Here is a 13297-nt window from a genome sequence, read left to right on the forward strand (position 1 = left end):
GCTTCTCGGCCTTTTTCCGTGCACCTGTCTTCTTTTTAGGCATGTTTGTTTTCCAACCGTACGATGTACTGTGGTATATATTCTAATAAACCGTTGTTAACAGTACTAATGGCGACAACGTGTAAGAAATATAGACAAACTAGCATGTATTATATCACATCTACATACCGGATATGTTCAGAGTTATCTACCTTGACGCATGTCGCGTTTAGGTGAAGATATGAAGTTATGTCCTGGTAGAATAAATACCATGCATGATTCAGAAGTCATGATTTCTTCCAAGGGCAGAGGTTTTCAGAGTTTCCAAAGTTACTTCCTCCTACATTTTGAATACCCATTTAGTAACTTTTACCTATTATATTTTTACAACGGTAAATATGGAAATAGTATATGAAAACAAGTCTATTAATTGCAATCAAATGAAAAACTAATTATTTATTTCATTGGGTTGCGAAGTTTCCTCTTGGCTTAATGCCATTTTGTATTGCTATGGTATGTTTCGGAGTAGAAATTGGTCGCATAAGAAATTTTTCCTCAACTTTGACCCAATTATAATTGAAGTTGTTAATAAAATATCTGGATAATTTTTGGTGTTTAACAATCAATATTCTTTTCTCTGTTGGATTCCAAGTCAATTTTATCCACACATACGTTTAATTTGATAATTTTCAAGTTTCAAATAAATGATGTCTAAAATGGGGTAAAATGAGTAATGACTACTTTCAATAATTTCTTCTCTTTAACTGCATGGTGTTAAATATATCACAAAGAAAACACTCTAGCAGATCATGAAGTTATAGAGAATATTTTATGCTGAGCGTTTTTTTTTTTATTTAGTCGAGTTCCATTAATTTCATATCATTTGTACATTACTGCATATACTTTATACGCACTTTCTGACAAGTTGTGGTGCACCTGAGCACTGTATACAATAATTTCATTATTATTATTATTATGTGCCATTTTTTTCTTATCCCCTTTCATTTGACCTTTTAAAATTTTCTTTTTGCATTTCTGATCTTTCTGATGTCTAGGGATGGATATTGATGTGTATGAATCTGTTTTGGATGGAACTGAAGCAGCAAATTTACATTATCTTGTCTTTTATGTAAACACGCATGGAGAATATAGCAAATATATGGATCTTTTCGGTTTGAACAGCAGTTTTTAACATAATTTCTAGGTAACTAAAATATTTTAAACTTCGTATACTGGTAGAATGTGTTTATAAAACATCTTTTTCTCTTGGCTTTATTGAGAAAATTCTATAGTTTGTAAGATATTTGTTGTTTTTTTTCTTCAATTTCTGCAATTTCAACCAATCACTGACGTCTATTGAGGTAAAAAGAACATTCTGTGCCGTATGAATATGTCCCTCGTTTAAGAAACAGATTGGGTTTATTTACATTTCTGAAGAAAAAAAGATACCCTTCCCCCCACCCCTAACCTTAAAACAGATTGAAATGCAATAGATCGATACTAGGGTCATAATTATGGGTAACAATTTCATATGACACCGCTAGAAAAAACTGCCGTTCAAATCGAAATGATCCAAATATATTTCTCTGAAACATCCTCCCACTTGTAAGATACATATAGTAAAATACAAATAAGATCATAGACATTCTGGTATCAATTTATTTCACTTTCTGTGTTGAACCAACACTGAAAGCTCGTCAGCCAAACTTACTCCAAAAACTATTTCAAAAAACGTTGTTCAACTGAAGGCCCCGCAACTTTCTAATGAACGTTAGTGAGCAAGTATAAATTTTAAAATTCAAATAATGATAAAGTGGCCAGCAAACATTATTCAAATGAGCAAAATATATAACAATAAAAAGTCAGGGTATCATAAGTAGCTGCTTGCTTTAAAGAAGAGTTAAAACCCTCCAAAACCACACATCTCTCACTATATGTAAACACACATGGAGACTATAGCAAATATATTTCTCCAAAACAATCTTCCCGCTTGTATCATACAAATACAAATAACACCATAGACATTCTGGTATCAATTGATTTTGCTTTCTGTGTTGAACCAATGCTTAAAGCTTGTCAGCCAGACTTACAATGTAAACTATGTATATATCATACATATGTATCTATGAATCATCATCATCATTTAACGTCCATTGTCCATGCTGGCATGGGTTAGGTGGTTTGACTGGGCTGGCATGCTGGAAGGCTGCACCAGACTCCAGTCTGATTTGACATGGTTTTCTACGGCTGGATGCCTTTCCTAACTCCAACTACTCTGAGAGTGTAATGGGTGCTTTTTTGTGCCAGTGGCATGTGTGATATTTGCGTAACACTGTGCATTTACATGCCACTGGCATGGGTGCCAATTTAATTTACACCAGTATCTGCCATGGCTGCAATTTTGCTTGGCTTGATGGGTTTTCTTCTCAAGCATGACATAATGCCAAAGGTCTTAGTCATTGCCTCCATAAGGCTCAACACTCAAAAGGAACTCAGCCACTCTGCTTCCATGAGGCCCATTGCTTGAAAGGAACTCAGTCACCTCGCCTCCATGAGGCCCAATGCTTGAGAGGAACTTAGTCACTTTGCCTGCATGAGGCCCAATGTTCAAAAGTTGATTCTTTATGTGCCACCAGCATAGTATTGGTCACTAGTCATTCCCTCTATGAGGCTCAAAGGGACATTAATAATGATCTATCTTTAGCAAATTGGTCATCTTTACTTCTTACAGTCGTTTCAAATAATACTCAATAATTTAGTTACAAATTTGTGCATTAAATTTGCATTTATATGACATGAGCATAATTTCATCAGAGAAAAAGGTAAATCTTGAGATGTTACATGCCGACCTCTCAGTTCATTTCAGCAGACTGAAATGAACTGATAGACTGGCATGTAACGTCATGTAACATAAATGCACAAATTTATAATTAAATTATTGAGTATTAACTGAAACGGCTGTAAGAAGTAAAGATAACCAATTTGTTAATAATAAATAATTATCAACTTCCTACTCTCCAATTTCTTTTCTTCATTTAACTGGATATAAACTATATCCTTAATATATACCTATTCCTTTAAGGGAATTTCATTCCCCAATAATACTAGGTATTAAACTGGTATTTCCTTGGATGTAACCATTTTTTACAAGGTTAACATATCCTCTAATTAAATTATATATATTATGTGTGTATGTATGCACAGGTGTGGCTGTATGGTAAGAAGTTTACTTTTTGACCACATGGTTTCAGGTTTGGTCTCACAGTGAGGCCCCTTATGCAAAACAAAAGTCTTGTGGATGGATTTGATAGATGGAAACTGAAAGGATCCAATTATATGCATGTATGTGTTAACTATCTCCTTGCTCTAACCTCAAGTGATTGTTGTAAATGACTATCTCTGTCATACAAGCAGTGTCCTTCATTCCCAATCTTCCATGAAAACATGATTGGTCCTAGAGAAATGTTACCTTAAAGGTGAGGGTTAATAACAGGAAGGGCATCGATCTTAGAAAATCCACTTCAATAAAATAATGAAATTCCAGCTGAACCATGCAAACATGGAATAGTGGACATTAAAATTATATATATATATATATATATCATCATTTAACATTTGTTGTCCATGCTGGCTTGGTTTGGATGGTTTGACCAGGACTGGCAACCTGGAATGCTGAACCAGACCCCAGTCTGTTTTGGTAGGTTTTCTACACATAGATGCCCTTCCTAAGGCCAACCACTTTGAGAGTGTAGTGGGTGCTTTTATGTGCCACTAGCACGGTTGCCATTTGTGTGATACCTGTATCTGCTATGACTGTGGATTTACTTGGCTTGATGGGTCTTCTTCATAATGCCAAATGGACTTGGTCATTGTCTCAGTGAGGCTCAACACTTGAAGCCCAGCATAATGCCAAATGGTCTCGGTCCTTGCCTCGATAAGGCCCAACACTTAAAAGGTGCTTTTACATGCTACCAGCATGTGTGCAATTTGTTTGACACTGGTATCTGCTATGATTGTGATTTTACTGGGCTTGATAGGTCTTCTTCTCAAGTACAACATAATGCCAAAGGTCTCAGTCATTGCCTCTGTGAGACCCAACATTCAAAAGGAGCTCAACCGCTTTGCCTCCGTGAGGCAAATACTCGGAAAGTGCTTTTTATGTGCCACCTGTATGGGTGCTGGTTACATGACACCAGCATCAGCCATGACTGCAATTTCACTTGGCTTGATGGGTCTTCTCAAGCACAGCATATCGCCAAGTGTTTCAGTCACTAGTCATTGGCTCTGTGAGGCCCAAAATTCGGAGATCATGCTTCACCATCACATTGTCCTATATCTTCCTAGGTCTACCTCTACCACAGGTTCCCTCCACAATTATGGATCAGCACTTCTTTATACAGCTGTCCTTGTCCATATGCATCACATGACCATACTAGTGCAGTTGTCTCTCTTGCACACCAAATCTGATGCCTCTTGTGCCTAACTTTTCACTCAAGATGCTTACACTGTCGAACGTGCACATCCAGCGAAGCATACTGGTTTCATTTCTTTCAAGCCTACGCATATGCTTGGCTATCACAGCCCATGTTTCACTGTCATGTAGCATAGCTGTTCACACACAGACATCATACAATATGCCTTTCACTCTGAAAAGCCCTTTGTTGCCAGCAAAGGCAGGAGCTCTCTAAACTTTGCCCAGCCTAATCTTATTTTGGTAGTTATACTCTCAGAGCATCCATATCTGCTAACTTGATCACCTAGGTAACGGAAGCTATCCACTACCTCTAGCTTACCACTCCCATGGCAGTTGATGGAATCTAACAAATTGAAGTTCTTGATATATTTACAATGTATGAAAAGACTTAATTCTAAAAAATATTGATAGTCCTAATGAATTTAGTTTCAACCTTTATTTCAGCTCTCCAAGTTTTAATACTGTAGTATGGCAGTGATAATACCATACTCTGATGTTAATGTTATGGTGACTGGATTTGATGGTGGTTATCAGTATTTATTTCTGATCTGCAATAATGAAATTATTGTATAGTGCTCAGGTGCACCACAACTTGTCAAAAGTGCATATAAAGCATATGCAGTAATTTACAAATGCCTGGAAAGTGAACAGTGTATGAGTCAGATACATGCTTGCGTGTGTATGGAGGGGAGAAAATCAGGTGTAGTGTTGGCGAATCTCAGGAAGCATGGAAGTTTTGAAGGATGCAGTGCTCCGACAACTAACAACTGATGCCGGCAGTTTGTTCCATGCTTCAGCAACTCTTAGCATGAAAAAATGTTTCCGAAAGTCATGGGAGCTGTACTGTTTTCTGACTTTGTAAACATGTCCACGGGTGTTAGACAGATGGAGTTTTAGAATGAAAATCTTTATAAAATGTTCTTTTCCATTCTACATTCTTCTTCCTTATTTTGAAAAGGAGAAATATTTTAACCATTTAGCATTCAGATTCTCTCAAATGTAATGCATATTTATTCACATAGTTTTCAATTAATCATGCATTATCTTGTAGCTTTGAGATTTCAATGATGTGACTTATTTTTAGAATGACATTGCAAGGTAAGATTGAAAAGCCATATGGACATAAAACAGGTAGAATATTTGGGCCAGATATGGTTGGTTTAATGTTCACTCCACAAATGTCAAGATATTCACTACATGGAGGTATACCTAATAGATTAATCCCTTATGTGTTGTTTACTTGGTTCATTTTGTTCCTGTGTGATTGATTATAATTCTCATTGCACTGCAAGTATGTTATGCAGTAAATCAAACTTTTTTTTAATTACAGTTCATATTTTCATCAACTCTGAATAGTTTTCCATTCTTGAATTAGTTCACTCTGTTCAATAAAATCACATATCCCACAAATAGGGTCTTCACATAATTTCTTTTGATGTAAATCTGCCATTTGTTAAGAGACTTTTAAGATTAGGTGACAGTCTCTGACTGAATAATTTATGACTTTCACTCAGATTTGATAATGGGAGAAGGATTGCAAAATATCATTTAGTGGAATCTAAAATATTGTGGTTTGGGAATTGTAACTACATATGGCATATTTCCATTTGTGTCCTCTTCACTGCTAAAGTTTCTTCTTAAATCAGGAATTAAGATTAGTTTTGCATTATTCATGAATTCTTCCTGATATGTTTTGTCTTTTGATGAACATTTCAATTTCTTTGTTTTCTCTGTCTATTTGAATATCTAACTATGGCACATGTCTCTTTTCTGTTTACAGGATATTTATTTTAGTATGGAATGGATGGCAAGATCTAAAATCTAATTTCTGACAACTATGTGTTATTTTTATAACACTTGTGATGAGATTTTTAGAATCAAAGAAAATAAATGACATCCAGTTTAAGATTATTTTTCATAAAAATTGATAACTCATTTAAAGCAAAATTGTAAAAAAATACTTTGAAGTCTGTGTTATATTTTGGAATACAAGTAAGGAAGAACTTAAAAGATTTCACAAATGGGTCGAAAATATTCATGAATCAATCAGTGAGCCATCAAACTTCTCTTGCCTTAATTATAAACTCCAAATTTAAAAAAGTTACAATTCAAGTTTACCCCACAAAAAACTCATTACTTAATGTCTTTCATGCAGGCATGGGGTGGATGGCTTAACAGAAACTAGTGAGTTGCAAGGCTGCATCAAGCTCCAATGTTAGCTTTGGCATAGTTTCTACTGCTAGATGCCCTTTCTAGTGCCTTACAGTATGAACAGGCTGCTTTTTTTCATGCCACCAGCTCTAGTGAGACTAAGTAACTTGTAAGACAGGAAAAGGAGAAAGCTTCCTTGTTTAAGTGGGCAAGTATTAGAAAAGGGGGAGAGATGGCTTTATACCAGGTGTTAGGAGGTTAAAGTATGATAGGACAAGCACAGGTGTCTTGTACATAGAATTAAATAAGCACAACTAGACTATACTGAAGTGAGCTTCTACCAGCACAAAAATAAGTGGTGTTTTTTTCTTTGCCATAACTTTAGTATTTTGATATCTAAATACATCTATTACATAAAGAGCTGAAGATGTAACCTTGATATCATAGAGTCATGAAAAACAAAAACTAAAGCAACACAAAAGGTAATCAGATACAGCAATAAACTAAATTAATAAAGAGCTTATCCTTACAAACTTACATCTGTATCAAAATTTAACAAAAATCTTGTATTACAGCTTGAAGTTAGAGAGAGATTCACAAATTAAAAGGTAACAAGGAAAGAATGAGCATTGCTTGATTAATATTAGCTGATATGCCAAGGTGGGAAATAATACATCTTTAGCGATATACAAACTGTAAGCTCTATCAACTATAAAAATACAGAAAACATTTCCAATGTTTTTTGTCTTTTTCTGAATACCTGGTGATTGAAATTTAAAAAAAAAGGAAAGATACTCTACTTGCCATTTCAATTTAGCAATCTAACTGACTTTTCCCATATTTGCTCACTTACATACTCCATTTTTATAATTTTTTCATGCTAACATAGGTTAGACAGCAGTGTCTCACTCCTAATCGAGACACCTCATCATCTGATATGTACAACAGAGAAAACATTCAATCTTTGTAGTTCTGTATCACACATTTTGAGATGAACCAAGTGAAGTTGTCTGGTACAGGTGAGATCTTAGTTATCAAGGACAGCCAAATGTTACTTTTATGTAATTTTATATTACAATTGACAATCTTTTGAAACTTTTCAACTTTAAAATATATGCTAGTCATTTTTTAAATTTCATTTTTAGACTGTAGCAATATTTTCAAACAATATTTAAATTTCAGAATCCAGAATTTCACTGTAATTTGGATTACATACAAGCAACCTATAGGGAAATGAGGAATAAGAGAAATTTTACTAATTGTATACTGAAGTAAATCACTATTATTCGAGCTAACAAAAGCCTTTAAATGGTTGTTAGGCCAACTAGAAATAGCAGGCTATTATATTACAGTAGTGATTCTAAAATATTTATAAACATCTCTTTGGCCTCCATCGGTTATTAATGACCATGGACGAAGGTTCTAGTTGTCCACCCTACAGGTCTCTGTAACACTTGTGGGCTGTTCCAGCACTGCTTGGGATGTATTAGTTCTTTTTCTCTAGTACAAGGTGTTCAATAGAATTCAAGCCTGGGCAATACGGTACAGAGAACAGATTGTTGCCAAAGTGTTGTGTCCCCCTTCTTCACATCATTGATGGATCCAAAGGAACAGCAGAGCCATTACAATTTGGTACCAACACCATCATAGGAACTGCTAGAATGACGTTCTAGACAACATTGAACTGCTCAGACTCCTAATTTTTCCTCGGGGCTTACTCCCAAAACCTTTCCCATGGTTGAGTATGGCCACAAAACAGTGGAGTTTTGAAATCAAGGTTTTCCTTCACCTTGATGGGTTATCCCCTACCCAAGTTGCTAATTAACCCACACCTGGAACCCTGATAGATGCTACTACTCCCAGTCAGAATAGACCCGTGAACAATAGTGGCTAAGAGATGGTTCCACACCCCTCAAAATCTGAGAACTCCTGAACCACTACAGGATGAAGTTTAAAGTTTACTAAAATTAAAAGACAGGTAAATACTGCAAAGTGTTTCATCTGGTATTCTACAAAATCTGCCAGTTTATCACTCTCTTTAGACCAAATAATTCTTTTTTTAAATGCTGAAATATAAAATATCACAGAGAAAAAAAATATTTTGTCAGGCTCTTCATACTCCTTCACCAGCAAATTCACAAATTAAATAGTAAATCATATTTTATTATTAGTATTTCTTTTTTAACTTGACAAACAAATAAATGAGAACAAATATGACTTTTTTTCCTTCCAAATTGATTTTTCTTTTATAGATCACAGTTTCAGCAATAAAAATACATCTTTTGACAATTGTCTGGTTGGGTTTTGTTCAATATAGATGTAACTTGATACTGTCCAAGTTTACATAAATTAATGAAGTAGAGAGGGGAATTATTTATTAGGGGTGAGTTAAAGTTTACTTATGAATGTAGAAAGAAAGAATTAGTTAGGTATGTATAGGAGAGTGTATATGCACTTTGTAAAGGGAAGTATGTATAAATGTACAGGAATGTTTTTGTGTGATTGGTGTGCAAAAATGTATAACAAGTACTGATGACACAATGAGATTGTTACTTAAGAACAGATAATAGTTGTTTAGTTGAACTGGTAAATCACATTTACTAAGTTTTATAAAATTCCATTGCAAACTCTGTGTGTGTGTGTATATATATATATATATATACACACACACACAAAACGTTCATGTATGCGTAAATACACATAAACATACATATATATACACATGTATGTCTATACATACACACATATATGTATGCATGCATATATATATATGTATATGTATGTATTATATATACGCACATGTATGCATATACATCTTTATACCAATTCACACATACAAAGCAACATAAAAACACTTTTGTTGTAACTGATCTCAAATGAAAAAAATTGTAATAATTTAAGAAAAAAACTATTACAAGAAAGTTAAAAAAAAAAGAAAAAATCTTCAAAATAGAAATATTGAGTATTCTTCAAGAACTGCTACTTTTGTTTTGAAAATGGTGGGGCATACTGATCAGTATAAGGAATATCCAAATACTAATGATTCAGCATGTCAAAGAGTAAAAAAAAAAACTTATTTCTGTTGGTCTTTAAATGTGTGCACATTAGGTATGTTATATAACAATTAACACCAATTAGGTTTCTAAGAAATTTCCTGATAAAATTATATTTTTTGAATAGCACCAAGAACATCACGTTTCAAAAAGCTGCTGTAAAATCTGATTGGGTGAGAAAGATAGATAGACAGAAAAAGATTGAGAGAGAGAGACAGGAGGAGGAATAATAATAATAATAATAAAAATTAAAAAATCACATCTAACACCATAACAAAATCACAAAAAGAAAAACAACTTCCAAAATAAAAAATTGGTTCTAAGAAGTCAGGAAAAGAAAGACAGGAACATAAACATAAAAATAGAGATGTGTGAAGAGAGAAAACATATTTGGAGAAAGACAGAAACAAGGAATGGAAGAGTTGCCAGCTACAGGCACAGCAAGCAACTATTAAGGATTTCTAAACACAAAGTTCAGTTTAATAATGAAACTAAATTTCTTTCCATAATTGAAACAGTTAATCTAACACAGAACAAAGCCAATGAAGTGTTAATTCAGTTACCATTATGTACACACTTATATTCATGCATGCAAACATACATACAGGCACACACACACAAACATATTTTACATACTATATGCACTTAACTGTCAGTTTGACAAAGGGAAAATACTGCAATCATTGGATGTGTTTGTCTGGATCTGAAATACCTTGAAAATATGAGGCAGTGGAGGAGCCATACTCAATCATATTCACATACACATATCTGCACCCAAACACACACAAATATATATTTAAAATATATATATATATACACCCTCATCATCATTTAAGATCCACTTTTGTATGCTTGCAAGGATCAGACAGAATTTGTTGAGGCAGGCTTACTATGCCTAGATGCTCTCATTGAAGCCAACCCTCATCTGTTACCAAGCAAACTAATATTTCCCCATGGCTAGACATGTTTTTCATGGAAGACTAGAAACAAATAACACTACTTGTATGCCAGTGATGCCTATTTACAACCATCACATGATTTCAAGACAAGGGTACACACATGCACATGTATATATATATATACAATGGGCCTCCTTTGGTTTCCATATACTAAATCGATTCACAAAGTTTTGGTTGGCCCAAGGCTATATATAGATATATATATAGTCTTGGGCCAGTGTACATACATATATGTATACATACATATATATGTTTACATACATACAGATATACACATACATAGATATATATATACATATGTATACATATATATATATATATATATATATATACATACACATACATATCTATACATACATATACATATCTATAAATGAATATATATATATATATATACATACTCATATATATATATACATACTCACATACATATATACATATGTATGTGTGTATATAAATACACACACATGTATGGGCACACATTTTATAATGACTGAGAAGACAAAGTGTCTCTAGCACTAGCAGTAGGGAGTATTCTTACATTGAAAACCTGGCAGAAATGCATGCACCAGAATGGATTCTGACAAAGAACACAATGACCAAATGATGGTGCTAAACCGGGCAGATAGATTATCCACGCATACACTATATACACACACAAACATATATACATATGTACATCTATGCCAGTCGCCTTGAAAAATGTAAAAGAAATTTTTTAAAAGAACAGGCCAGACTATCAATAGAGCTTAGCTAAATTTATGAGTACATGAATTACTATTGTATGTATTGAGTACATTTATCTCTCATTTGTTTACCAAAATGAATAAATATATTACACACACATACATTTATAACATATATATATATATATATATTTATATATATATATATATATATGTCAATGTATTATGAAAAAAATTTGTAATCCAGTTACAACCAGCTAGTAATTACAGCTGAATATTAATGCACATACATGCACACACACATACAAACACAAAACGTGTAAAAATAACTGTTTCTACAGTTTACTAGAATGAAACTAGTGAAAAAATATGGTGGGAAAAGGTTTTTTTCTTTTTTCAAACATAATTACTGAAATTTTGTATTTTAAAAATAGAGAAACTCAATAAGATATTTAAAAAAAAAAAAAAGTGTGGGTTCTAGAAGTTTATAAATTTGAGTAAGAAAATATTACTGTCCTATACATACAGAGGTTAGTCAATAAATAGGTAGTATGTCTTATGACATAAATACATACATACATAGGTATGTATATACATAGACACAAAGACACTTGGAAGTGAATGTAATCTTCATGGGGGCTTATGCTTGGGCTACCTTGTAGACTACAACATACTGAAATTGTCACATTCTATCATTCAAAATTTTCAGTGGGAATATTTGCTATGCCTTTTAAGCTTTAATTTGGTCGGCCCTTTTTGCCTGAAAGTTAAAATTGTCAGTGTCTATGTTAGAAAGGAAAGTATTTTAAATACAGAATCAATTTTAGTTGGGCAATAAACAATATATATTCTAGTTGGTATAAGATTTAACAGAAATAAAACAGTCAACTAATCTATCTGGGATTATATATGTATAAAAAAAATAATTTTTTTTTTTTTAAATGAAAAGAGGATAGGGTTTCCCTGAATTTTCAGCATCACAGACAATTTGGAAACTTATGACATGATCAATGCAATAAGACAAAAAGAGATGATACTATGCTTGAGTCTGACTTATTCCGTCAAACAACGAAGAAACCCAAACTACAGCCATCCATTCTGTTGTGATGTGGTAAGAACACATAGCAAATGGTTTGAAGTATTTTGAGTAGCAGACAGAAAGTGACAAGTTAAATATAATTATCAGTTGGTAGTCCAGATATTGTGTACATGACATGATTATTCTCCTCACAAATTAATACATATCCACAATGTAATTATAAAATCCTGGTTCTTTATCAACCCACCCGCATAAGTATACATACATACATATTTTTATATATACATATATATATATAGATAGATATTCTGTAAGAAGCCTGCAAAACTAAGTTGCATAGAGCCAAATCAAACTGTTTTGAATAATAATACATATATATATGTTTATATACACGTTTATATATACATATTTATATATATATATATATATATATACACACACACACATGTTTATATGTATGTATATATATATAGATATATATATATATACATGTTTATATGTGTATATATATGTGTGTGTGTGTGTGTACATATACATATAAATGTAGATATATACACACACACACACATATATGTATATGATGGGGCACCCAAAAGATACTGGAATTTTGCAATATTATTTTATTCACTTAATTTTATATGTTTACCCTTTTATCTCCTTGGAAGCATTCTCCATTTGAAGCAAAGCATCAGTCCAGGCATGTTTTCCGCTATACGAAGCAGTGCTGGAACTCTTGCGAAGAGATGCCTTTTACTGCCTCCGTTGTATTATTCTTCACCGCTTCCACATCTGCAAATTCCATAGCATCAGTTTTCCTCACCAGTGACGACCTTTGAAAAAAATGTCCAGATCAACTTCCAGCTATTCTTTCAGTTCACGACTGCTTTTGATCTTCCACGAGCAAGCGAAGCACAAATTTTGCTGCAACTCTTTTCATTCACGATTCCTCACTCAAA

General features: G+C 33.4%; 1 protein-coding gene across 1 annotated transcript in view; it reads right to left on the bottom strand.

The window, feature by feature from the left end:
- The window catches only part of LOC115213399 (zinc finger protein 330 homolog), a 1213-nt gene extending 1028 nt beyond the window's left edge, over window positions 1-185 (bottom strand). Inside the window, exon 1 of the mRNA XM_029782353.2 lies at window positions 1-185. This exon is cut by the window's left edge and continues 1028 nt beyond it. Coding sequence (XP_029638213.1) covers window positions 1-43 — 43 coding nt within the window. The 5' untranslated portion in view covers window positions 44-185.
- Window positions 186-13297: the final 13112 nt, after the last annotated feature.

This window comes from Octopus sinensis, linkage group LG1, assembly GCF_006345805.1.
Source record: "Octopus sinensis linkage group LG1, ASM634580v1, whole genome shotgun sequence".
NCBI classification, from domain to species: domain Eukaryota; kingdom Metazoa; phylum Mollusca; class Cephalopoda; order Octopoda; family Octopodidae; genus Octopus; species Octopus sinensis.